We start from the raw sequence: 27,412 nt of genomic DNA on the forward strand, positions 1-27,412 counted from the left end.
TCTCTGTATTTACACTTAAGCAAAACTATTATAACAATGTGATTACAACTTAAATTAAAACTGCAAAATTATTGTCAATATTCTCTATATATTGGCCAACGTTCTACGGCAAGCGTCCCTATTACTATTGATATCATTTATTCAGCTTAACAGAAGCAAGCACCATTAACATTTTATGTATTTTCCATGTAAAATGAAAAAATCTAGTTGTTTACATATACTATGGCATTATTTACCTCATTTCATTGTAGTATTATAACCAACACGAGCTTCTCTGAGTAAATGCTAATTATAAATCTAATTTTAGGGAGGGTCATAGGCATCAACATATGTTTAAACCGATGAGTAAGGTGTCTGTTACAGTATTGAAAAGAGTAAGTTATGGCAGAGGGCTGAGACACCTGTACTTCACAAGGACAAAGCTTATTTTTTAATAGAGTATGAAGACCAACAAAGCAGAGTGCATATTATTTAAAATTAGACAAAAGCAGTAGAAATTCATCCTGAACAGCATGTTTTGTATAGCGTTCAATCATCTACTCCAGGAAAAGACTGAAAAACGTAGAGTTCATTTCGTCTTCAAGGTAGGTCCTGTCAGCAGTGAAACTAGGCCAGTTGTTCTGTCTCTGCTGGAGGTTTTCATCACAGGGCTTGGGGACGCCCTTTACCTATGAAGTAATGCTTTATGGGTGCACAGCCTTGCCAAAACTCACTCGTTTACCACGCTAGCTCTGCCAACACATGTCTCTTTCTCTTTAGCTCCCATCTGACCGCCCATCCATCAACAAAAACCTGAGTGCACAAATTCTCCAGGGGGCGGAATTACAGGTTATCTTCTGTCAGATATGACATTTGAGCTGAAAAGAAAACTAGTTGACGGACTCTCTCCCTCACCAACCCTGGGTGCCACTGGCCCCCCGCTGAGCCTGGCACAACAGCACGCTAAAAGCCCACATAGTGATTGGACTCACAGAAAAGCGGGTCCCTTTAATGCCAAGCACAGACGGATGTTTTACACCACCGAGAGAGCCGTTGAACCATTTTACTGTGTCATCCAGTAAAAAGAATGGCATTGATATTTTGTCTTTTATTTTCGTACTATATTATCTGCGGTTGGGTAGGAACTCGTACTACCATTTTGAAGGGAACCTCACGGCTAGAAAAGTGTGCTCTTTGTACATGGCTTTTTATGTACTCTGCACTTGAGTGTTTAAAAGAACATATTTATACTTTTTTTTTTTTTTTGGCATGGTCATATTCAGTGTTGGGCAGTAACGCGTTACTAGTAACGCGTTACTGTAACTCAGTTACTTTTGACAGTAACTAATACTGTAACGCATTACTTTTTAAATAAATTAACTCCGTTACCGGTACCATATGGTGCGTTGTCCGTTACTTTTTAAAATTAATTATGTGCGGCAGACCGGCAGTCATGGCGAGTCAAGGCGAGAGCAAGGCGAACAAAAGCGAGGCGAACGCCGCGAGCGCCCTTGAAAGTGCGCGAGAGAGACCGTTGGAGAGCGCGCTCGGAAGTGCGCGAGAGAGACCGATGTGTTGGAGAGCGCGCTCGAAAGTGCGCGAGAGAGACCGATGTGTCCGAGAGAGACCGGTGTGTATGTTGGAGAGCGCGCTCGGAAGTGCGCGAGAGAGACCGAATGTGTTCGAGCATAATATAGTTTGTTTATAAATAAATTACACACTTCAGCATTTGAATAATATCTGTAGCATATTGGTATCATCTGCAATGTTTTAATTAGTTTACATATGAAACAAAACTCCAAAATAACCTGCAGAGAACGTTCCCAGAACACATCTGACCGGTTGTGAACACGTGCGGCAAACACGACTAGAATTTGGCTTAAATAACCTCTGATGGTGAAGTTCTCTGTAGGTTATAGAAATAACCCCCCCCCCAAAATTATATTTTATTATTATTGTTTATTTTGGTACATTGTTCAGTATTATATTGAGAGCACATTTTGTTAAAATGCTTACTTTCGTGAGGAAGAAAATACTTAAAGTAGGCTAGTTGTAAAGGTGTGTGAGTTTTATCATTTTAATTTGCACTACAAAGTCAAAGAGTGTATGTGTATGTATATTTTTTATTACTGTTTATTTATTTTTGGTACATTTCTTAAGAAGCATCATTTATTTTTATACTTATTTCTTGGCCAGTTGTTGACTGGGCAATAAATATTAAAAGTTCTAAACCTTCTATTGTTTTGTTGTTCCATAGTAAAGATAACATTTTAATATTTAAGGTAATAGGTGTCTCTCACAATGTCCCACACCAAATTAACATTAAAATAGTGTGAATTAGTGTACAATATTTTATAATAATAATTTATTCTATTTAGTGTCCATTTAATTCATTTAACTTTTTTTTTTAAGTAACGCAATAGTTACTTTCCCTGGTAATTAGTTACTTTTGTAATGATGTAACTCAGTTACTAACTCAGTTACATTTTGTGAGAAGTAACTAGTAACTATAACTAATTACATTTTTAAAGTAACTTGCCCAACACTGGTCATATTACATTTATCAAAAGTGTCAGAAATATTTAGTAAAATTATAAACGTCTTTTAAATAATGTAATTTTATATTGTATTTTAAATAAATGCTGTTTAAAATATTTTATATTTTAAATAAATGCTGTTTATTTGATCTTTCTATTCATCAAATAATCCTGAAAATAATGTATCATGGTATCCACAAAAATATTAAGCAGCAGAACAGTTTTCAACATTAATAATAATAATAATGATAATAAATGTTTCTCAAGCACCAAATCAGCATATTAGAAAGATTTCTAAAGGATCATGTGACACTGGAGCAACGGCTTGTAAAAATGTAGCTTTACCATCACAGGAATGAATTACTTTTTAAAAGATATTCTAATAGAAAAGAGTATATAAATCCCAATAATTTTTCATAATACTACAATATCACAAATAAAAGTAGCCTTTGTGAGCATGAGACACTTTATTAAAACCCTTATTTAACAGTATTTTATGTACCCACCTTCTGTACTACTGTCTATTTTATTCATATGTATTTAACAGTTTATTTGTGAAAAAATACAAGGATTACAAAACAGAATCAAGGACTTTTTTTGTCACAGATATAATTTTATATATTTTGTTAAAATATATATTTTTTATTATTATTAATTGAAAATTATCACAATAAAACATGTAATATAAAAATATTAAATACATATTCTATATTTCAATATAAATATAAAGTATTTAATATTCTATACATTTTATTTACGTTTTTTTTTTTTTTTTTTTCTAAATGGAAATATCATATCACACATTTGTGCGAGGAGCCTACTGAGTGTAATTATTGGTCTTGAATGTAGCTGATAAGTTCATCATCGTGTCCTGATGTCGTATGCCCCTGGTACTCACCCTGGACTTCTCTTCCAGTCTGGTCATCATGACGATGGTACTGGCTCTCTGCTCCCAAACCATCCTCCAGAAATCGCTCAGAGTCTCAGGCAGAGGGCCCTGCGTGGCAATGTAGGCGTTCTGCTTACGGTAGCCGTCAATGTAGTTGGCATTGATGTAGTCGCTACCTGGAACACCTATAGAGAGAGAGACGACAATTCACTGGTGGCGCACCAGTATTTGTGCTAATTGCTTTCCCTAAACACACACATCTGTCACCATAATGAAATGTTAAAGGTCAACACATTTGTTTGACTTTTACCGTCCACGGGGGTGAGAACAACTCTCGAGTGGTCGTAAGCAATAACGTTGGCATAACGGTTCTTTGGCTTGTTGACCTCCAGGTTGGAGTTCTCCCATGTGAACTGCTGGCCTGGATCAATAGACTGCAGGGGGGAGACGAGAGGACAAAGAGAGGGAGAGAGAAAGAGAGAAATCTGTTCAGTCTTTTGAGGCACCTTGTTTGAAGCTTGATACCACAGAGTGCCGCAGGGGTAAATTTGAACTAGCATCACTTCAGCAAGAGAGGCTTTGTTTCTATAGCAACCCGATGTTTTGAAAGGAGACCCGCAAGAACCAGAGATGACTTCGCCACCAGGGGTTGTTAGAACTGATGGACTGGCAAAGCTCAAGTGAGGTAATTTGGATCCTTTTGTGGGTATATTGCAGTTCTGTTCCCTTACTAGTGATCATCTTCCCTGCAATAACACCGAGTTCCTATGCTGTTATCACAGGCAACCAACAGATGGCTTAGTGTTCACTGACACCATAATTCAAACACGATCACTTTAGGGGACTCCGATTATAGTACCAATGACTCAGTACGTCCGTACCTGAACTCAGTCGGGCATATGGCTTTGATGCTAAAGATTACATTCAGCATTCAGACGCTCAGCCTGGACTAATGGAATACTGGTGTCCATGTGGACTTTATGCGTGCACTTGATTTTGTGCCCGCTGACAGGAACGAAGAGGGAAGAGCAATGGCCGAGGAATAGCAGACCCAACAGGGAGAGTGATTTATGGAGACAGACAGGAAGCTCGAAAGAGAGAGGACAGATGAACACATCTGGAGGAAAACCCTGCATATATCACTGGCTGCTCGCATGAGGTGATGCCCTGAATGGGTAACAGACATTAAAGGCAAGGCCTTTTTATTAGAGGTCAGTTATCAGCTGTGTACAAATATTTGAGAGGTCATGCTCATGTTACAGCCATTATGATGGATTATTACAGACATAATAAAGGACGGAGACAATCCACTATAAAATAATGAATGGGAGAATTCTTATCACATTTATATATTGTGCGATTTTAGCTAAACAAGCATGATTTATGATACCATTGTTGTTAATGTTACAAACATCATATAATAATAATCAAACTGTATACATGCATGTCTACAGGTGTCTATGGTGACAATAAATAAATAAATAAATAACCTATATCAAACAATTTGTGGCTGTTTTTTTAGATGGCACAATGATTCAATGAACACTACTACTACTACTACTACTACTACTACTACTACTACTACTACTACTACTACTACTACTACTACTACTACTACTACTACTACTACTACTACTACTACTACTACTACTACTACTACTACTACTACTACTACTACTACTACTAATAATTATAACAACAAATATGAACCGAAGAACTACAATAAATGTTGAAATTATATCTAAATATTGATATCTATGGTGGCACGAATCAATCAATCCATAAGACAATAAGATAAAAACACAGTTTGGAAAATGGATTCATGATGTACTCGCTTATGTAAATTTTGAACACAAAAAAAGTTACGGGCTGCAGCTTTAAGTTGATGTTGCTGTAGTTCTAATGAAGCAAGGTGCTAGCAATGCCGAGAGTCATGCGTTTGAATTACAGGGAGCACAAATACTGATAAACATATGCCTGTACCTGCAAGTCACGGTGGATTAAGCATAAGTCAAATGAATAAAATGCTAATTTTCAGGAGAAAATTTAATATGCACTCAGCACCACATGGAGCTAGACACTGCATCCCTCATTCTGACTTCAGAGGATTACACAAGAGACTAGATGTGGGGTGGTACTCTCTCCCTTTCCTTTATAAAGTCATAGGTCTCCTCGGCTCAAATGACACTGGGTCGTATCTGAGCATCGATCGACGGCAATATGCAGCAGCCTGCTTGGCCGTTCAATAATGTCGCAGGGTCTCTTGTTATTCAGCATTGATCTTCCTGCTCTGGACAAGTCTCTGGTTGACTCAGGTGTCCATCAACCTCCACAACCCTTCACCTGATCTGGGATAACATCAGCCTCCTCGGATCCTTTCAAACTTGCGTGCATGTTTTAGACAAGAAACACTCTCTTAAGGGCCTCTGTAAACTACCATAAAGCGCTCTCTTCAAAACACAACTGTTTTTTTAAATGTCCGTATATGAGGTAATGTTCAAAAATAAACAGCAACTCAGCATTCAATATGAATCAATTGCCATATTGAAGTATCTGATGTGCTAAGTGTTTCACTGCCAGTTTATCAGCAAGCATCTTGGAGGAACATTTACTGTGCCGTAAGCTTTCGCATGCAAGTTCAGGTAATGTGTGAAGACGACAGCTGGTATGCTGACTGGCAGTGCTCGGCAAACAAGGGGAACAAATATGAGCTGTCACTACATGAGATGACAAGCTTGAGAGATGCGGATAATGATAGCGGTGGGAGGTGAGCGCCGGCTCCTATAAAAAGCTTCAGCTCTAGAGGGTTGACAAACATAAGCTTGTTACTGGTGAGAATCAGTGTCTGATGGGAGTGTTAGCAATTGCTATTGCCACCAGTTGAGCTGAGGAGTGATCTACAGAGCACTTTAAAAGCCAAGGAGGAATTTTTTGGACAACAAACACCCTTCAAATTCTGGTTCATGTTTATGCAGTGTCATGCATTGAAAAACAACAGACTATTGGGTTAAATTAATATGTACATCTTCAGGTTAATAAGGGTGTCATGCTGGTTTAATGTAAAGATCACCTGTATAGTGTGGTCACAGATTTTCCAAGAGGAAGTAGCAATTTATTACAAGGCATTGGAAAACATATATTTGGCAGATATAAATATGTGAAAAACGGAGACAATGAAACCGAGCAACGGATGTATCGAGTAGAACATGAAGCCAATAACCGTGATGGTGACCCGCTGTCTTGCTCATGCTGGCTGGACTAGGCTACTCCCATTGGCCCAAGCGGAACCATCTGTCCCCTTGAGAGGGGGCCTTCCTTGACAGGAGGACATGACATCATGACATGCCAAGAGCAGGTTGTAGCACCGCCTGGCTACAGAAGGCTTGTGTGGTGAAAACCACAACGCCGAGAGATTAGTCACATATGACTGTTGAAACGGCTTGATCCGTCCCTCACTAAACGTCTTTAAAGAGCAATGAATAAAAGGAGGTCTATAATAAGACAAAATCCTTGTCGTCTTCGCATTTTACTTTCCGCAGACACGTGTAATTACAGAAAAGAGGGTTTCGTTGGTTTGAGTGAAGTTTTAATTGCAGTTTTGCTATAAATACGACTGATTAAAAAAAAGAGACCAAAGTGAGATGAGAAGAACAAAAGAACAAATGAAAGAAAAAGAGACGTGTGTGTGATGCTGGCAAAATCGACAACTATTTCACTCGTAAAAACATCTCTAACTGGTATCTTGCCATGTTTAAGACTAATCTACTAATACATCCACACCAAATGTTTGTCAAAAGCTCAACCTCTACTTCAAGGATGCACATTTTGGGCCAACACTGTTTGATCTTTTAATAACTCCACACCTTTAGGGTGACGGCTGGCATGGTAAATATCGCTCTTAGCAAGGTTTAACAGGCTTACAAGATGTGACAGTGCTTATGTGTTTCTTGCAGGTTTCTAGAGAAAGAGATCACGGGAAAATGAACATCTGCCTATCTGAGAGAGGCAAGCGCTAGCAGCTGTCATAACAACGGATGTGGGCGCTCTAACAGATGATGGCAGGAGAAACTATTAGATAATACCAAAGTGTGCAAAGCCAGTGAGCAAATGATTTCAAAAACAGTAAAGACACAAAAGTAACAAAAACACAAAATAAAAATGCCAAATCAGATCAAACAATGGAAACCCAGACAAAATAAAGGCTCGATTTTAAAAAGTTCCTAAAAACATAGGCCGGAGTTTTGCTGAGTTTTGGCAGTTTCTTTAAGGACATTTAAACTGGCAGTGACAAGCTTCGCCATACAATGTCAGAATTTTTTTTGTTTAAATATTGTACCTTTGTCGTTCAACAGATTGTCACTGGGGCAGTATTCTAAAAAGTACATCTTTGTACATTCTCTAGGCCTAAAAGGTGCATATTAGTACTTTAGACCAGTGGTTCCCAAACCTGTCCTGAAGGCACCCCAACACTGCACATTTTCTTTGTCTCCCTAATCAAACACACCTGATTCAACTCATCAGCTCATTAACCCATGTGATAATGAGCTGATGAGTTGAATTAGGTGTGTTTGATTAGGGAGACAAAGAAAACGTGCAGTGTTGGGGTGCCTTCAGGACAGGTTTGGGAACCACTGCTTTAGACTAGTACTGATATGAACGCTTTAGGAGTAAGTAAGGTACAAAAGTGTCCTGATTGAGTGTACTGCCTAGGGATGCACCGATACCATTTTTTCAGAACCGATCCGATACCAAAGATTCTGAGTATAGACCGATACCAGCGGAGTTTTTTTTTTTTTAATCGACTAGAATTTCTACAATACATTTTTGTGTTGAACACAATCTACTTCCAGTTTTTCTCGATTGCTTAAACACTATAACCAGGCTTTTGAACTAAAATTTCAAAACCATAACGCCATTTATCAAAAAGCACACCCATTTCACTAAACTATAAACACTATTCCCTGTTTTGACACATGAGTCAGATTTGTTGAACTGTCACTGCAAAACTCTACACACAAATCCCTTCATTTCTCATTGCTTAGACCATGTTGTCATTTAGAAAGCACTAGCATTCAAAATTGTTCACTCAAGTCAGCACAGCTTCAGCTCAGTTAGCACACAATTACCCAGGTGGAAACACTAAGAGTCAAAATTTAACACACATCAATCAGATCCTTCAATAGATATATAAAAGGGCCCAAATCAGTTTATTGTGTTTTGGAACAATGGATCCAGAAAGACATGAAGGAAGAGGGATAAGAATGAGGAGGAGGAAGGGCAAGGACAAGAAGACAAGCAGTGTCAGATGAAATTCAAGCCACTCTAGTTGCCCATGTCTTTATCAATGGTATGACTATGATGGAGGCTGGGCTACGAGTAAGGCCAAATTTGAGTTGCTTCACTGTCGCCTCGAGAGCCTTCAGGGAGGTGTGGTGGCAAACAAAATTCTATCACTGAATAAGAGACAAACATTTCCAATAGTCTTTGATGAGGTGTATTTTCTTGCAAGAAAAGGCCAGCAGTCGTACAGTCACACAGAGTGGCTGCAGAGTGTGACAGTGAAGGGAGGGCTTCCTTTCTCCTTTATAGTCTTGACTCCCAGAATGTTATCTTTCTAGGTATTTCAACCATATGTGGAACATTCTTAGACGTGTCCATCATATTGTATCCTTGAGTGGAGGCCCTCCTGTTACGTCCCAACACTCTTTACCATTCCAATACAATTCGAATTCCATATTAGAATATGGTTTGTGTGTGCTCTTTTACTGTCATATGTTGGTCACACACATCTTACTGTAAGTAAATATAAAAAAATTGTTTGAGGAGAGAGTAAAAAAAAAAAAAGAGTAAAACAGAAAAAAAAAAAAAAAAAATAGTGTGTGTGTGTTTTCTGTGTATGAATAAAACTGTGCCAATGTATCCACTGGTTGTGTCTTTTGTGTTCATCATGTGAAAAGGTTTGTGAGGGCGGGAACCACAAGCAACATAACTTACCAGTTTTGGAAATGTTGTTTTGAATTTATTGCACCAGTGTCTTAGACTATGTTGTAGTGTGTGTGATTTTGAGGGCTGGTGTCCTGTCTGAGGGCAAAGTTTGGTTTTTCAGCAAGAGTGAATGGTTTTGAGTGTAGAGCTTCATTTTGACCTGAAAATAGGATGTTTGGGGAATTGGGTGAGACGTTATGGATTTGTGTTTATAGTTTTGAGAATACGAGGCATAATTTCAAGAAATGTGTTTAAGCAATTGAGAAAAACTGTAATACAGACAACTTCATTATAAAAAAAAAAAAATTATAATCTATGACAAAAATGCTACTATAAACTAGATTAGTGGATAATTCAGCAGTAAAATTTACTCTAGAAAAATCAAGAGTGCCCAATAATTGTACAAAATCTGAACATTTAGTGAAAAAAAACATTATTTAGTGGGGAACAAATAAGAGACAATAGGTGTAGCACTAAATCTGGTAAAACGTTACACATTACTCTTTGTATTGTTGTAAAATACATTAATGAAAAACAAGTATATATGTACTATAAAATTAAGACATTTTTTAAATGTATAGCGCAGCTGTTTAATGAGGCAGCAACATATGATAGATAGGACAGAACAAGAAAGGCTATTAATAATCTTGCATTGCGCAAAAGTATCATGATATGAAAGGCTCCAATACAGTGCGGCACAAAGCAGAATGAGGCTCTTGAAGCAACATGGAGTCACAGAGCGCAGCGATTCGAGTCCGCATTGAAAAGTTCAAAGCACAAAGGAGACATACTGATGCGTAGTGTATTATACAGTATCTATCTATGCAATAGTTTATTGAGCCTTTTCTTTAAACAGTTTTAAATTTCAGTTACTGTGCGCGTGAAGAACAATTATAGTGCTCTCTACCCCAGTGTTGTGATCTAACAGACACCCGGTAGAAAGTAACATGATTAAGGTACAGCAATATAAAGTCAGTCCAGCAAGATAAAGTCATTTTATGCGAAACCATAGACCTCTATCTACAGATCAAGTATAATAATAGTAACATTGAATCATCTTGGAGAGAGTTTCATCGTGTTGACTGTCGTAACCGAATGTTGACAGCCGCAGCGGAGGGAAGAGTTTACGTGAACTTGAATTCAATGACTTAAATATTCATTTCTATCTCACATTATACTATAGAATGGCTTCAGAACACTTATACTTAACACTTAATATAGTGCACGAAAACTTTATGGTGCTTTATAATGTTTTTGTGCCTTTTGCGAAGCTTAACAATAACACAGAATAGTGCACGCACAATATCGGATTTGGATCGGCCTCATCTGACCGATACCCGATCCAGCAAAGAATGGCAGAATCCCACTGCCCCAGTGATCTTCATGGTTACAATAGCTCAATTTTTGCACAATATTTCCTCTCAATGAAGCAACCAGATACCGTTAATTTTAATTTTCATTGGCGAAGCAAAAGAAGAGCTCAACTTTATGCAAATGAACAGTTATGGTGACTCTGTTGCTCATAGACTCTTTAGAATTAGAGATCTTCATCTAATTAATCAATGTCAGTGTGAACGTAGCCTTCCCGGGGGACCCAAAGGCAATAAAATAGCTCAAAATCAGAAGTGCCAAGTTCCAGGAGTTCTCGTCTATAACTTTCAAGTGTTTCTTAATTAGCTGGTTCAGGTGTGTTTGATTTGGGTTGAACAGTGAAGGAAGGCAGATCTCCAGGAACAGGATTGGGCACCTCTGCTCTAGTAAAACTACAACAATACCACAATAGAGCAAGGGTAGCAACCCTGCTCCTGGAGGGCCACTTTCAAGTAGACTTAAGTTCAAACAACTGTTCTAACAGCGTTAGAAGCAGGAAAGTGAACTGAACTCCTCCAGGAGCAGGTTTTGCAGCCCAATTTCCTAGAGAATCTGCAACTGTAATTAATATTTTTGATGCTAAACTTTACCAGTCGAATGAGTTTAAGCTACTGTCCTACCTCATACTCCTGGGAAAAGCGGAGGGCATCATTGGCCTTGAGTCGCTCGATGTGGTCCGCCAACTCGCAGACAGATATGGGAGGATGTTCTCTCATTCCTAAAATAGAAAGTAAGACAACAAGAAGTGATGAGCACATCTCAGAGTATCACACCTGATGCATCGTACCGTTACGGCAGGGAGCGAGTCTGTCAGTTCTGAGCTGAGGAGGGCACAATATAAAGAGATTCTTCTTGCACTTTGATGTGACAATCCCTCTGCGAGATTTGTGGTGACATATGTTGTGTCCTCTTACGTCTATACCCCAAAAACGCTTTGGATTTGTTATCTGGGGGGTCAGCTTGCTGCCAAAAACCATTTCCCTGCCACTGCCAGTGCTTGTGAGCGTATCAAGGCTACATGCTCAGCTGGATCTGAGGAAATGCTCAGCCTGCGTGATGTTCGATGAGGAAAGGAAGGAGGCTTGTAATAGAGAGGATCTATCATTGGGATTCCAATGGTTGAGGATGAATGAGCAAGACAGGGATGCTTAATGGGACATGGTTGGGTATGATTCCCCATTATGAGTTCATTATGCCCACAGTGAGCACAGTAATGTCTGGACGAGCCCCCTGTCAGCTACTTCATGCAACCGTTACTGCGAGACAGTGGGCGGCAGGATCAAGGGCCACTCTCTTAATCAACCGCACTGATACGATGCCAGAAAAAAACCTGATTTGCAGTATCCTCTGATCTGGCAGAATGCAGACACATTTTGCATTTCTTTGCTAGAATATGTCAGTCATGTGTTGCAACATACTGTGTATGTAAATCCTCAGCAGGAGTACATGCTAATTTAGAGTGTCAGTGGTGTAAGCTGGGAAATGCTTAGTAATAGATAAAGGAAGATGTCCAAATACCTTGAGGGATCACTGATCACTTATGTGTAACATAAGTAATGTTAAAACAGTGAAAATAAGCAACAACTCTTGCTGGATACTGTATCCTGAATATTCGGTATTCAGATATCCTACTCATTTGACAATGTTTTTTTTGTGTACTTTGTAGCAGGAAAGAACATACCGGTATATACATATAACAAAAATAGAGTTTGCAATTTACATACATACATAATTTCAACTGTTTTCTAGCACACAAATGAGACACAAACTATTCTGTATATTTAGAGGCTAATGTTGCAATAAGCTGCACCATGAGCACATTAAGTGAATTCAACACTTGTTAAACAGCAAGTTAATTAGGCAGCGAAGAGCTACAACCCAGCATGCAAAGCAGGGCAAGGCCGATTACAGGATGTCTGGAATTGAAATGAATGTCCAAGGTCGTTAAAGTGAAAATGTAACTAGAAACTTGTGGATAGGAGACTGGACATCGTATTGCTGCATACAAGACAACGACAGGAAAATAAGTTTGATAATACGGGCATGTGTGTGCTGTGCATAACATACAAGTGAATAACTCCTGGATTTAATGCAGGTACAACACAAGCAATTCCTGCCTCAGACATGGGCGTTTTTTCAACTAAGGCACTCGAAAACACTTTTCCACATCATTAATTTGCCCACTAACAATGTCCAACAGTTTTTTTTTTCTCTGAAACATTATAAACTTTCCACCACAGTATCATTTATATCACATCTCAGGTAAATTATTATCTGCTTCAACAGCATTTTAGAAATCAAATGGCTAACTCCTTTGTCTAGCCTTTGTCTTAGGCTATTTTTCTAATTAGCATGCTATACATCCTAAATACACAATTAAATCATGTTTTCACCAAGAAATATTCTATTCTTAAGTACGATTTATTACCTTATACTTTTTCATTCATTTCAATACAAATGTTGATAATATTAGCCAAATTGTTGGTTGTAATGAAAATGACGCCATAAGTGAGGGATAGACGTAAAATGTGTAAATATTTATATTAATTACTTTGTCAATAAATATTAAAATGGTTTGTTTACTTAAACTAGTTTTAAAAGTGTCATGATTAATATTTTTTTATGATGGATTTTCATATTTTAAGAATTCTGAGTTAAAACAATAGTATCTTTATGTAAGACATATTTAAAAAGTAGCCAAAATAAATGAATGCATAAATAAGTTTCAAAGAATGTAATCTTCATATATATATATATATATATATATATATATATATATATATATATATATATATATATATATATATATATATATATATATATATATATAAGCTGGGAAATGCTTAGTAATAGATAAAGGAAGATGTCCAAATACCTTGAGGGATCACTGATCACTTATGTGCAACAACCCTGATATAATAACAACATACCCTGATGACAAAGTACCTGTAACTGAAGTAAAACCCCTATATTAATATACAGTCACATTTGTACTCATAAACAACACAAAAACAACTCAATCCTGTTTCAAAATTTAATCAAACGTTGAAATGTGAAGTGTGCTTGTCACCACTCTGCTGCCATATGAAAACCGCTGGCTGTGGCAGTGGGGATTCACGGTAAGAGAGCTGTATGGCTGTTTTGCCTGCGGTAATTATGCACTCTTCAGGACTGAAAGGGTCTGTAATAACCTGGCTCGACTGCCACCACTCAGCTATTAGAGGAGAGAGAGGCAGGCCTGACATTTTCTCTTAGCGTCACAGATCTGCCTCTCATTCACCTTGGGAATGGAAAGCAGGAAGGCTAATTAACAAAGAGGGGTTGAAAGAGAGCAAGAGGCCTTCAGGTGAATTGAGTCCATATAAGACACTCCAAGGAGATGGGACAGTGAGTGGAGAAACGGCAATAAACTGCTGAATTCAGAGCCACCAAAAGACAAATAGTACCTTAAATGCAATATGAAGCAGAGCGCTTCATTATGCTTTCCTACAGCTTCTGATTATTCAGTATACTCACTGAACAAAGTCATAAAACAGTACATCTGTTTTGACACAAAGATGTTAAACACACAAAAAAAACGTACAATATTTGAAAATGTAGCTACTGTATAATATAGAGCTGCATGATTATTATTTTTTTGTTCAAGAAACATCGATTCTGAACAGACAACTAAAAATTGCATGTAATTTACTAAAGGTTCTGAAAAAATGTTATATTTAAAAATATATATTTAATTAATTTGAATTATTAATATTATTTTTAAATCGGTTTGAATAAATGGTTAGGCTCACTTGTTTCCTTACTGGATGACTCAGTGTTTTTGAACGAATCTCTTGAGTTAATGATTCAATGACAAAAAAATAAATAACAGTCACTTGTCGCCACCAACTGGTGTAACAATGTAATTAATACAATATTTATTTGAAGCATCAAGTTACTTTCAAAAGATATTTTGATACCTTAGACATCAATGTTTATAATTCTTGTAACAGAAAAAAATGTTTACTGTGTGCTTGAAAAGACTGCTTGTAAAGCTGTTTCATACCCATATATAACTCTGTTATGCTCTCTCTGGGTCAGCGGCAGCGTCAACACAGATCTGTATGTTATCTGTATTTGTCAAAGGTTTAATAGACATAGCAGAATCGCTGTCATTTAGGAATAAGACCGCGAGGGGATTTGAATCGAGGTTGCGATCTTTTAGCAATTAATTGTGCAGCCCTAATATATAATAGCTTATAAAAAAGCTTTTATCTGTCTTTCAGTTGCAGTGTTATGACTGAAAGCGCCTCCTCTCTCATGTGCTGTCTTTACAGGTGTGGTCGGGGGGCCGTGAAGATTGGAAGATATGCACCGCAGTGACAGATCGTTCTGATTACAAAGACACACTGTCAGTTCAGTCAGAGTGCGCATACACATCCTGTTTATGCTAAATGACACATTCGGTGGCATATGGTGATGCGTGCACCGAGTAAATAATATCAGGATTACTGAACAAGATACAGATGATATAGTGCAATGGATGATGTGGATGTATTGTGTATGTAAAGAAAAGAAAGACTGAATTTGTGCATTGTGCATATGGTGATGGGCTTAAATATCACACACTGAGTCATAGGAAAAGTGTACACGTGCATATGGAGGAGAACACATGGGGCTCTGGCAGTCTGGTAGTGTGTGTCTACAGTACATATGGTGTACGATGTGTTACCTGGTGTCTGGTAATTGAGTCTCCTCATTTCTACAGGATCAGACGAGTTGGCCAGAAGACAATCCTTCACACCACTAGAGTGATCATCTTTAGGTAGGGGGGATGCCCTCTTCCTGTAAGAACAAAATGGAGTCAGCATGAGTATGGCTATTGATTCATTCAGGCCATGACACCCTCACCAACAGAGGATGGCCTGCAGATTCAAAAGATCCCGAAAACAAGATAAAATAAATCGTTTTGAAGGGATGGGACGGTGAAATGTGGACATTAGCATCTCCACAATAAAAGAACATCAATTAAACACCCTTGTAGAGTAACATTTTGTGCCCTGTGCTGACAACTCAACACATGATTTGCAACTTGCTAGTCTCGAAATTGGGCAAAACATTTAGTCAATTGTATTATACAACAATGTTAAAAAGTTTGGAGCCAGAATTATTTAAAATAAATAAATAAATGAATACTTTTATACAGCAAGGATGCTTTAAAGTGATCAAAAGTGACAGTACATTTTTTTTATAATTTTACAAAAGATTTCCATTTCAAACTTTCTTTTTGAACTTTGCTCATCAAAGAATATAGAAAACAGCATCACGGTTTCCACAAAATTATCTAGCTGTTTTGAACATTGATGATAATCAGAAATGTTTCTTGGGCATCAAATCAGATAATATCTGAATGATTTCTGAAGCATCATGTGACACTGAAGACTGGAGTAATGGTGCTGAAAATGCAGCTTTGACATCACTATATTTAATATGTTATATTACATGTTTACCGTATATTGGACCAAATAAATGCCCTGGTGAGCATAAGAGACTTCTCTTACCAACCCCCAACTTAAAAAAAAAAAAATACTGTTACTGTAAAATTACACTAAATTAGTATACTATCTTAAATTATAATATAATTATAGGAGTTTTAGGAGTACACTAGCATACAGATGACCTCAAAGCTAATAGAGGTCGATTACAAGTCACAAAACTCCAAGTTTGTTTTCACAAGGTTTTTAAGACAACATATTAATCAGTCTAAAAAGCATGAGCCTCATTTCCTGTTAAAGCTTTGTTGCTTTTAGAGCACATTAGGATTTCCCTTAGGGATGTGAAGGGGTCACGGTGATCCGAAATAAAAGCCAAATAGCGTGTTTGTTCAGCGCCTCGCTCGATTCTGTTAGCAAGCTCACTAAATATTCAGGGTGCTACGCTTTTGTTTGTGGGGAAAACAAGGCGACTAGGTAATTAGCACATCAGCTGGATGGCACAACACCGGTAATTACGCCACTGTAGCACCTGCACTCCCGAGCGCACTCTTCCAGCAAGTAAAGCTGTCGCGCGCACACACACACACACGGAGACGCAGAACATCTGTCAGTGGAAACCCATCCTCAGACACATGGACACAAATCCCCAACCAAAATGGAAGTATGCACGGGAAATTTCACATCTCACTGCACTCAATTTGTAAGGTTCTGAGCACAGTTTTCAAGCTTTAATAAAGCCTGAATAGCTCAAATGAGGCTGACACCAGAGAGGCGGGCTGCACTGAAGGGTCTTCAGCATATGCCACTTAACAGAGCCGGGCGTATAGCATCGCTAATCACTAGAGCGCTGGACAAGTAGCCCCTCACCTTCATTGTACATACAGTAAGTCTCAACACGCTTCAATTATTCAGTTTGGAGTTAATACATATACGGTACACCAGAGGCTAAAAGAATCCATTTGTACTGGGTTCAGCATGAAACGCAAAAGATACAAATAACAGAAAATGGCCATTTTGCTCTGGGAGAGAGCGTATATATGCGTTAGAGATATATTTTGTACATTAGCGGGTAAGAGGGAAAGAAAAAAAGAAAAGAAACAACAGTTCGGTGGAGGGAAATGTCAGCTTTGAAGACGAGAACATTTCTATTTCGGCAGCCGCCGGGCTGGCATTTCCTTAACAATGGGCCATTCAGGGCTCAGGTGAGACAGCAGAAAGGCTGACTGCACACGCTCAGTCTGAGTGACCTTCAGGAGGAGGTGAAGGATCAACACGAACAACAGCACGGCAAAAAAAGAAAAGAAAAAAAAAAACATCCCCAAAAATAAAACATCACGATCACAACAGCAAACCATGCACCACTGAAACGACGTAAACCCAATGGACTGGAACTTTTCAAGGGCAGCAGGGTGTAAGGGTGAACTACGGTCAATCTTTATTCAAAAAGGCAATTACAGCCAGCATCCTGTTTTGGATGAACTGAACTGATAGTCAATGAACAGTAACATGTGCGACCCTGTAGACCCTGCAGCCGGTGAAGAGTGAGACAGATGACACTTCTGAAATGAAAACCATGACAGAAAGACACCTGGCCATAATCTGAAGGTACCTACCTCTCCTGTTTGCTGCGTTTGTATGGAGTGGAGGAAGGAAGAGACATTTGATTAGTTGCTGTCAGACACCCAGAGACCCAAGTGAGCTGTGCGGCTAACCTTGCGTTTCAAAAACGTCTTTCAGAAATCAGACTTAGAGTTTGAAGATGGTGATTTAAAAATAATTTTTATTTGAATAAGTTCTTATATGGAATGACTGACTGGCACAGCCTCAGCGTTTGCGTCAGCTTAGGTAACTAGGTAATATCTCTTCTGCCCCCATTCAGGGGTATGATAATAAAAAGTGTAGAAGACAATGTCAAAAATGGTATTTTTCATCTTGTTTATATGACATTACATATTATAGACTGCTTCAATTTATTTACAAACACATATTCATATATCGGTACCATATCGGTTATCGGCCAATATTAAACTTTTTAAAATGGTTTATTATTGTGTTGAAAACGTTGTCTTTTTCATTTTGTTTATCTAACACAAGTATTATTATCCACTGCTTCGGTTTATATACAAACACACAATCATGGGGATTAATAATATATCGGTACCATATAAGTTATCAGCCAATATTAGAGTTTTTTTTTTCATTATTATTTTTTCTTGTGCTGAAAACCTTGTGTTTTTCCATCTTGTTCATGACGTATTATCCACTGCTTCAATTTATGAACAAACACATAATCATAGGGAGGCAAAATATATCGGTACCATATCAGTTATCAAACGATATTATAGAATTATTTTTATTTAATCCCTTATTTTATTATTTAGACAAAATATTGTAGAATTTTAATGTTATCGGCCACAACATGAAATGATCTGCTTATCGGTATCAGTCAAAATATCAATATAGTGCATCCCTAACATTAAATGTTCATATTCAGCAAAGAATCAAAAAGGCTAATCTCATTTGTGATCAGGATTTAGCATTAGGGCATCCGGCGGTATGCAACAAACAATACAGCCACTGACAATATCACTGTCAGTGTGAACAAACATAAGAAAGAGAAAGTTAAGGCCAGCAGTGAAATAGACCAGTTATCATTCCTGAAGCATAAGAATAGCAGAGCTACTCGCTGGACTATCTGGCTCACAGCGGTGGCAGTGCAAGATGACAGCTTTTAGAATAGCATCAGCAGGTTGTGGTGACACAGCCACATAACCGCTCACCTGCTGAAACCGAAAGCTGACGCTGCCATTTCACCGCTGCATCTTCGCTCGTGAACGGCCTCTATTTAAGTCACTGCAAAGCTAAAAGAGTCCTGCGCCACCAGGGGGGCTGAAATGGTGGATTTGTGTCGAACGTGGAGAAAATCAGAGCAAAACAAACGCAAGGTCTGCTCTGAAGTAAGGGATTTTACTAAGACGGGCTTGAGGGAGTATAAGTCAGTACTGTATAAGCGTTATGAATGGGACCACCGGGTCATGCCGTGAGCTACATGTCTGCCTTATTCGGCTGAGTCAAGATGTCATTATGAATAATGTCCTCCTTTTGTTCTCTCTGTGGGAAAGCTAGCTAAAATTAGCCACGTCTTGTTCCGTGTACAAAGCAGCCCTGAATTCAGAGTCACACCGACGATGATGTGCAGGGGTGTATTTCATCTAAAATCAGACTTTCTCAGAGGCTGATACTTTGAGAGAGTTGCTCTCAGAGATACCGAAAAAAAAGGGTTGGCTCTCACAACTCCATCAACAACAGTGAAAACTAGGGCTGTTAATTGATAAAATATAGAAATAATTATATGGAATGGTGAATATTAAATCTAATTAATCACAACTAACTGAGAAACACTTCAAATGAAGATAATTCAAACACATTATATTCAAACAGAAATTGAAATATGGGATCTATCTTATCAGGAGGAACGATTATAAAGGTGCGGTCGCATTTACCGTCGTTCAGTGAATGTTCACAGGCCAAATCCAGTGAACAGTGAACCTCAGAAAGGATTGATGGGAAACCTCTTCCTCACCTCTTGAAGAGCAGGATAGCGATAACTATGATGATGATGAGCACCACGGCGAGCACGGGGCCCATGACCCAAAGCATCTCAGGCGGCTCCATACTGCGCTGCATATGGTTTTCATCTGTCACCATGATGAGGTCCGAGTATGGGCTGGCTGAGAAGGTCCGCTACAGAGAGAGAAAGAGAGAGAGAGAGAGAAAGTGTGTGTGAGTCCACAGCAACAAGATACACAAGAGTTATGGCTGACCTGGAGCAAATGAGAACTTGTTTGGATGTGATGCTTCATTTGATGTATTTAAGTATCTGTCTTTGTCATGACATTTTGAAGATGTCTTAGCTGTGCTAAGAACTTAGAAAACGCTTCCAGTTGTATTTATTTTGACAATGACATGCTATTATATTAGTTTATTTTTTATGTTGAAGTCTCCTATGGTGAAGGCTGCATTTATTTGATCAGAAATACAATAAAAAGAACAACATTATGAAATATTATAACAATTTAACATAACAGCTTCCTTTTTTGAATAGAGTTTAAAAAGCAATTTATTCCTGTGTTGTCAAAGCTGAATTTTCAGCTCAATACTCAAGTCTTCAGTGGCACATGATCCTTCAGAAATCATTCTAATATCTACCATGCTGCTAGCCTGGCAAGCCAGACCTACATCAAGATGTTAGGTCTGGCAACTCACCATAGACACGGCTCAATCCAAGGGGCGGGATAAATCTTTCAAATTCCCTCTGCACGCAATAGGACAGCGCTTCAATCAACCAGAGCGTTTTCCCAACAGCGGAGCTTACGTTAGTTGATAGATTCAACTTTTGCCATATCTGGCCGGCAAAACTACGAACACATCTTCCTTTTTAAGAATGACTTAAGTGCCGTTCTTTGCTCTTTTCTCAAAGAAAAACTTAACTCCAAGTCCTCCAGAGCCAAAAGCCAATTTGAAAGACTGTTCGCCAGAAGCAGCCGCCATTATTTGTTTTCAAGTAGCAGGGAACCGTCGCAATTCTATCGTTATTATGTTAAGCCCGCCCCGCCTACTCTCTACGCGATGTGATTGGCCTGACCCAATTTAGGTTTTTACAGCTCCGAAAGTCAACGGAGAGTTGCTAGACTACCCTGGCTGCAAAATAATTTTTGCTGTCGCTAGGGTGCGTCTAGATTTCTAGGCTACCATGCTGCTCAAGAAACATTTCTTACTATAATAATCAATGTTTGAAGCGGTTATGCTGCTTAATTTTGTGTAAACTGTAATACATTTTTTCAGGATTCTTTGATGAATAGAAAGTTTAAAAGAACAGCATTTATTTGAATTAGAAATATTTTGTAACATTATAAATGTCTTTACTGTCACTTTTGACCAATTCAATGCATCCTTGCTGAATTAAAGTATTAATTTCCTCAAAACACTTTTAAACGATATTGTATATTATAATTACTTTTCATTTCTGTAAATCCGAATTTTGAATTTCCCTCCTATTTTCAACGAATGTATGTTGACTGTTTGACACATTCTTTAACTTGAATTACTAAAATGGGAAAAGCTAATTTAAAACAGCAAAGTAGCATTAAAATGATTTTTGTCAAATGATTAAAAAAAATTTAAATCACACATTTTTCTGTAATTAATCGTGATAATTTGCACCAAACATTAAAGTTTATATTGCAATTATTTTACATTTAATTTCCAAATTAGTATAGAAACAACATAACGACAGTAACCTATATTTTAGATATTTGTTTTTCAAAGAAGGCCAGAATGATCAATACTGCTACAAATGTCTCTATGAAATAGATTTTTTCTCAATTTTAGCCATTAATTATAGGCATTCAGTATTACAGTATAATTAAAAACTATCAATTTGAACATTTATTAAATTTAAAGTTGGTATATTTTTTAAAGCCTGAGTGAATTTAAAACAATCTTCACATAAACCTATTATAATAAATGTCATTTGCCTGTGCCTTCAATCAGGGATACATGTGTTTCCTTTGACCAGTCAGGCCAGTTCAGATTTTTACTTGCCCAGTCAAAATGCACAAAAAGTTATTGTTGTCATTGTTTTTGACCCATGTAACCTTGTAAACAGTGCTGCTTTAAGATTTTCAGGTGGGATATATTATATACATAAATTGATAAGTGTTAAAAGTTATCAACCACTTCACGGTCTTCACTGCATAAATTATAAATTAAATTTATTTTAAGTTATTCAGTCAAGAGCAGTGTGTGATTTCTTTTGTTCTTTGACTACCTTAATGACAAACAGCAGCAGGTTTATTAGGCTGCTGTCACTTTAAGACATGCCGCACTCTTTACGTTCATTTAAGACTTTGCATAATTTTTGTGTTTTTGTCCGTTCAAGCGGAGTCTGAATAGGCTTTCTGTGCGCACGAGTAGTGTGTTTCACTGTGTGACAGGAAATTCACAGATTTCTCTTTCGTGTCTTGTCGCACTTGAATGGTTTAAAAGCATTTGCATGAATAAGAGCGTGATCATATATTGTAACGCTAGAAAAAGGATGATGGGAAAAAAGCGGATGCAGCGTTAATTGCGTTAAATATTTTTAGCCTGTTAAACTGAGAAAATAAATTGCACGTGTTAACCTGTTGACAGCACTAATTAAAATAAAAAAAGGGAAACTAAAATAACCTACAACAGGTCCTGCACACGCATATAGCACATCTTCACATCTGTCTCCATGTCAGACCAGGTTCCCTTAACAAGACTCCTCTTAACCCCTGCCATACACACATTCACCTTTGATTAGCATAAGTCACACCTCTGAGTATATGTGAACATGTAGAGGAAGATACCCACAAGAAAAGAGGAATTTGTGCGAGAAGAACATGAAGAGAGGACCTGTGCACCCCCCCTCCCCATCTCCCCCTCTCCCTCTCCCTCTCCCTCTCTGTGGCTTTGATAAATGGAAGCTGAGGAGAGGAATCATATCCTCTTCATTAGTGCTCAAACCATGGTGATAGTGAGCTTGCTGGAGGGAGGGAGGGAGTGACAGGAAGAAAAAAGAGCCAATGTGAGGGGACATAAATGAGACATCTCCCTGCTGTGCCCTCTTCCATGCACGCGCCACGGGACAGGCTCGAATTTTGTCTCACAAACCGCCAAGAAACAATTGGGGGAAAAAAAAAACCATGAACAGAATGAACGAAAGAAATGAAGGTGAGGAAAAATGGGCCTGCCACTTTCACTCTCTTATTCTGTGTTGGGAGAGGCCATCCACATGGACACCATTTCCCTGAAGGCCAAAACCCCCATCGCCTTCCTCTCTTTCTCTATCTCTCTTCCTTCCGCTTCATCCTGTCACACAGAGCGGGGCACCATAATCCGGATCACTTCCTGAGCTCAGCTTGACTCATTTAAAAGCGCACAGATATTAATTGAAGAGATAAGCGGGATATTAGCTGGAGGAGAGTCATGAAGTCGTCGTGTTATCGCACTGCTCATATGACAATCTCACTGTTAACGTGATGCTTTATGTGAGCGCAGGCGGTTATGTGAGTGCAATGTACTAGAAATACACATTTCACTGCATAATTGTAACGTTTCTTTAGCAAAGACCTGGAAAAAACATTGGCTTATTGGATTAAGGCCCCGATATGCTTCAAGCAATGAACTGGCGTGATGTCTAATTGAAGTTGTAAATCTAATTGAAAGAGACTCATTTTTTATTTTTATGTTTAATACTGTAAAGCTGCCTGCTTTGAAACAATCTAGTGTATGAAGTGACATGACTTTACTGGAGTGCTGAATTGCAGAGCTCATGCAAACATCCACATCGCTAGGATCAGATGCTTTCTTAACTACCGTTTTCTCACAGCTGTCGTTTTTCTTGTGTTTATTTTGTTATTGAAAGGAAAGTGCGCAGCACATATTATCATATTCATCTAAACAGCACTCTCAGCAGAGTGGATGGCGTCAGTATGTTCGCTAACAGTAAACCGCTGCTCACTTATTTCAAACTTCTTTTTACCCCAAAGTGAAGAACATTGAAGAACTTTGCCGTGAGTATATCAGGGCCTTTAAGCTCAAGCTAGTTGTTGGAACCAGTTTCTTCCAGTTTAAAAGTTGCTTTAACCGATTTGATCTACCAGGTTAACATGTTTGTCCACTGGTAATCTAGCTGATCAACCCATCTACACAAACTCAGACCAGCTGGAAACCATACAAAAATACCACCTATTATACAGTCATGTGGCGCAGGATTTTGGACCAATGAGAGTTCTCTGTGGAACTCTAAAAAAAAAAAAAAAAAAAAAAAAAAAAAATTTAAACTAAGTAAATAAATAAATCTAAATAAATAAAAACAAATCACAGAAAGCAAAGGCACTTTCTATATAAACTAGAAAAAAGTATTCTGTGATATAAACTTTTGCTCCAGCTTCTGTATTCTGGTTTTATCTCAAAGCTCTGCATTGCAGGACTGTGAATATTGTTGGTTCCATAATGATCAATTGCTTGTGATTTTCCTCATTTGTCCCTTTGGATAAAAGCTTCTGCAGAATGATGAAATATAAATGTTAAATGTACAATTAGCCACATTACAGGACTACATTAATGAGAATGACACTTTTAACATTACAGTAATGAGAATTTGAACATAAATGCCAATCTTAATAGTCCTAAAAATAGGCCTCTTTTTCGTATAATAAAATATGAGCCAGACATTTCTTTGTGAGAATCATCCATCAAGCAATGCATTTTCTGACGCTGTGGAGGTGAATGAAACGACAGCGCTCTGCTTCCTCCGGCACTTTAACACAATTTGAGTACGATGTGTTAAAGGCAGTTAACGTCACTAATGTGTTTAGCATTTCCCAAGAAAAAAAAAAAGAAGAAAAAAAAAAAAACACACACACAAGAAAGCTGAATACTAACTAACGCAAAATCCATTGAGCGGATAAGGATGTGCTCGCGTCCTCAGGCAGAAGAGGAGCGGTTAACGACATCATCTCAGCGCTGGGGTCTCAGTGCGGGCATTCTGCTAATGTAAACACTTTATCTGGCTGAAACAGCTCGGCCGCCACAGGCCCTCCTTCCTAACTTTACCAGCCAGCTGACGCTCTTTCTCTCTCTCCGTTTTGCTTTTTTCTTGCGCTTCTTTCTTTAAAAGCTCACTAGCGCTCTTTTTCTTCTGGACCGCTGGAACAGCTCTCTTCCTTTCAAACCTGTCGATGCGCTGTCTCTCGCTCTCGTTTAACATAACATCTTAAGCTTGCTTCTCCGCACTTGCTTAACCAGATTCTGTTTACACACTCCATCTATCATACGATTTCACAGTCCTCTGGGCTTGTTTATGTGCCTTAAGTGATGCTTGTACACAAAGACATTCTATTTTCTCCATGGACATGGAGACATCGTGGTTTACTGGTCCTCAAGATGAACTGAGATGCTCATGGATGTCTTTAGTACGGCTCATTCTTTACTAACAAAAAATGCTAATGTAGTAATATCATGAAATAAGTCCATTGATGAAACTGAAGTGAATTAAAAGTAAATTTGATTAAAAAGGTATTGACTTCATTTGGAATTGTTGATTCATTTGGTCACAAAGTCAACAGGCCTGTTTCAAGTATTACATAATCTGTTTGATGATTCAGCATATTTTTTTATCCATTACAGGTTAACATATAAAGCTAATATTCAATGCTGAAGAAGAGATGACAAACATTTCACAAAATTTAGAGCATACTGAAAACTGTTTTCGACTATCATGCTCAACGAATTAATAAAAAGTAAAAATCAAGACATTACAAAGTTAGTTTAGTGTTTAGTTTCAAATGCTAAAGGTTGAAGGTTGTTAAAATAGTACTGTATTATTAAGCATTACAAAAGTATTAATTAAGTAAAAATATAAGTATTCATTTTTAAAATATATATTTATTTTTAATATATAGTATATCATTTCAAATGTAAATAATTATTTTTTGAAATATAATTAATGAATTTAATCATTTATTGAATTTATTTGATATTGTTAAATTATTATTTCTATAATTATTATATAGCACCTGGTCACATTTTATTTAGTAAATTTCGTGATTAATTGTAAAATGATTTTACCCCTATCCTAGTCTGTATTTTCAAGCCCAGTCCTTTTGTTCTTTTAATTTTTTTAATATAATTATTTAATGCATTTAATTTTGTTGAAGTTATACAAAAAATATTCTTATTATTGAATTGCATTTGGAAGCATTTCATTTAGTGAATTTCATGATTTACTGGAAAATCTTTATTTTTTACCCAGTCCTAGTCTATAGTTTCAATCCCAGTCCCACACTGTTTCTTTGCAGCTTTTCAATGGGATTGTGTTTCTGTGCTGAGCACTAGGCTTCATGTGTTCTAAAGGCCCCTTTGCTGGAGCTCAGCTCATTTCAGAGCTGTTCATTCATTTCCTATGACAGCTCCGCAGCAGGAGAGCTACTGGAGCGCCGGATCCGAAGGGCGCAGCAGCGTTAAATGTTGAGCATTCTCTGAGATACCATTCTCTAGCCACTGACAAATGGTTAGTCTTGTTCTTTTGAACCTTACACACACCAAACTAAACATTCTCAAACCATCCGTGGGCTTGTTTAATCTTTATTAAAGAGGTGTCCAGGTACAGTCTCTGCAGATCAGGGACGTCTCCGAAGTGAACGTGGAAGTCCGAGTGAACGAGTCAGGACGAAAAGGTTGACGTTTAAGAAAAGGAGGGGCAGCAGGGCCTTTGAAGTGCTGAGTGAGGAAGTTGTCCCCCTCTTCTCATAAAGCATGGCGGACAGATTAATGCCTAAGCTTTAGGAATACTTAAGAGTCAGCTTCAAGGGAATCAGGACAAGCCTCCGTGCTCCCAAAGCCCTGCCACGCAAATCCATTCCGCTGCTCTTTCCACAGAGCCGAGATGGAGGAGCTCAAAGTGCCAAACACTGCTGACGCTATCATGTGAGGAAATTATGAATATTTATCCAACTGGTCCTCTGGTGGTCTGGGCTATAAGTTTCAGCGATGATTACTTTCGATTCTTTGATTTGTTTGAGAAGCAGATGGAAAAATGTGAGAGGGGCTGAAGGGAACTGGCGAGGCGTTTAAGCTAATGCTTGTTCGACAAACAAAGCTTATTGAGCTTTGCTGCTTATTAGGACAAAGCTTTGGCAAGACTCACAAAATAACTGTTTGTGTATCTGCAACTCGCACTGAAATTTCCGGAAAAGCTGAAGACAAAAAACGACAAACATACAAACGTACATGTGGGGTCCCCAAACTGTAATACCTGCTTCTCATTTGCAGTAACAGGGTATTGGTCCTTGAGTTCGGCCATGACAAAGCACTGATAGTTTTGGCTGTTGGAAAGGGGCCGGTTGTAGAAGCCGGAGTACGTCTTCTCGTCGCCCAAGGTGAAGCTGTCTGGTAGGGAGAGCAGCTTTGCGGCGATGTATGGCCTTGCGGTGTCCGAGTGACGTCGTCTCCTGAGCAGAGCTCCCTCAGTAGACTCCAGGAGCTGAGGAAGAGATCAGAGACAGATGAATTAGTACATAAAAGCCACAGGCCCTCAGTGTTGTGTGGGAAACTAATGCTAAGTTGGTCAATGCTTTTATTTGAATTGC

The 27,412-nt window shown here is 38.2% G+C and overlaps 1 protein-coding gene across 7 annotated transcripts in view; it reads right to left on the reverse strand.

The window, feature by feature from the left end:
- Nucleotides 1-27,412, reverse strand: part of ptprfb (protein tyrosine phosphatase receptor type Fb) — a 191,476-nt gene that overhangs the window by 10,438 nt on the left and 153,626 nt on the right. For all 7 annotated transcript variants that reach the window (XM_079875605.1, XM_079875604.1, XM_079875609.1 and 4 more), the window contains 6 exons: nt 27,079-27,306; nt 19,819-19,979; nt 15,473-15,585; nt 11,382-11,479; nt 3,716-3,839; nt 3,415-3,590 (listed from right to left, as the gene is read on the reverse strand). In XM_079875605.1, coding sequence (XP_079731731.1) covers nt 3,415-3,590; nt 3,716-3,839; nt 11,382-11,479; nt 15,473-15,585; nt 19,819-19,979; nt 27,079-27,306 — 900 coding nt within the window. The remainder of the gene's footprint in view (nt 1-3,414; nt 3,591-3,715; nt 3,840-11,381; nt 11,480-15,472; nt 15,586-19,818; nt 19,980-27,078; nt 27,307-27,412) is intronic.

This window comes from Squalius cephalus, assembly GCF_949319135.1.
Source record: "Squalius cephalus genome assembly, chromosome: 7".
Taxonomy (NCBI): domain Eukaryota; kingdom Metazoa; phylum Chordata; class Actinopteri; order Cypriniformes; family Leuciscidae; genus Squalius; species Squalius cephalus.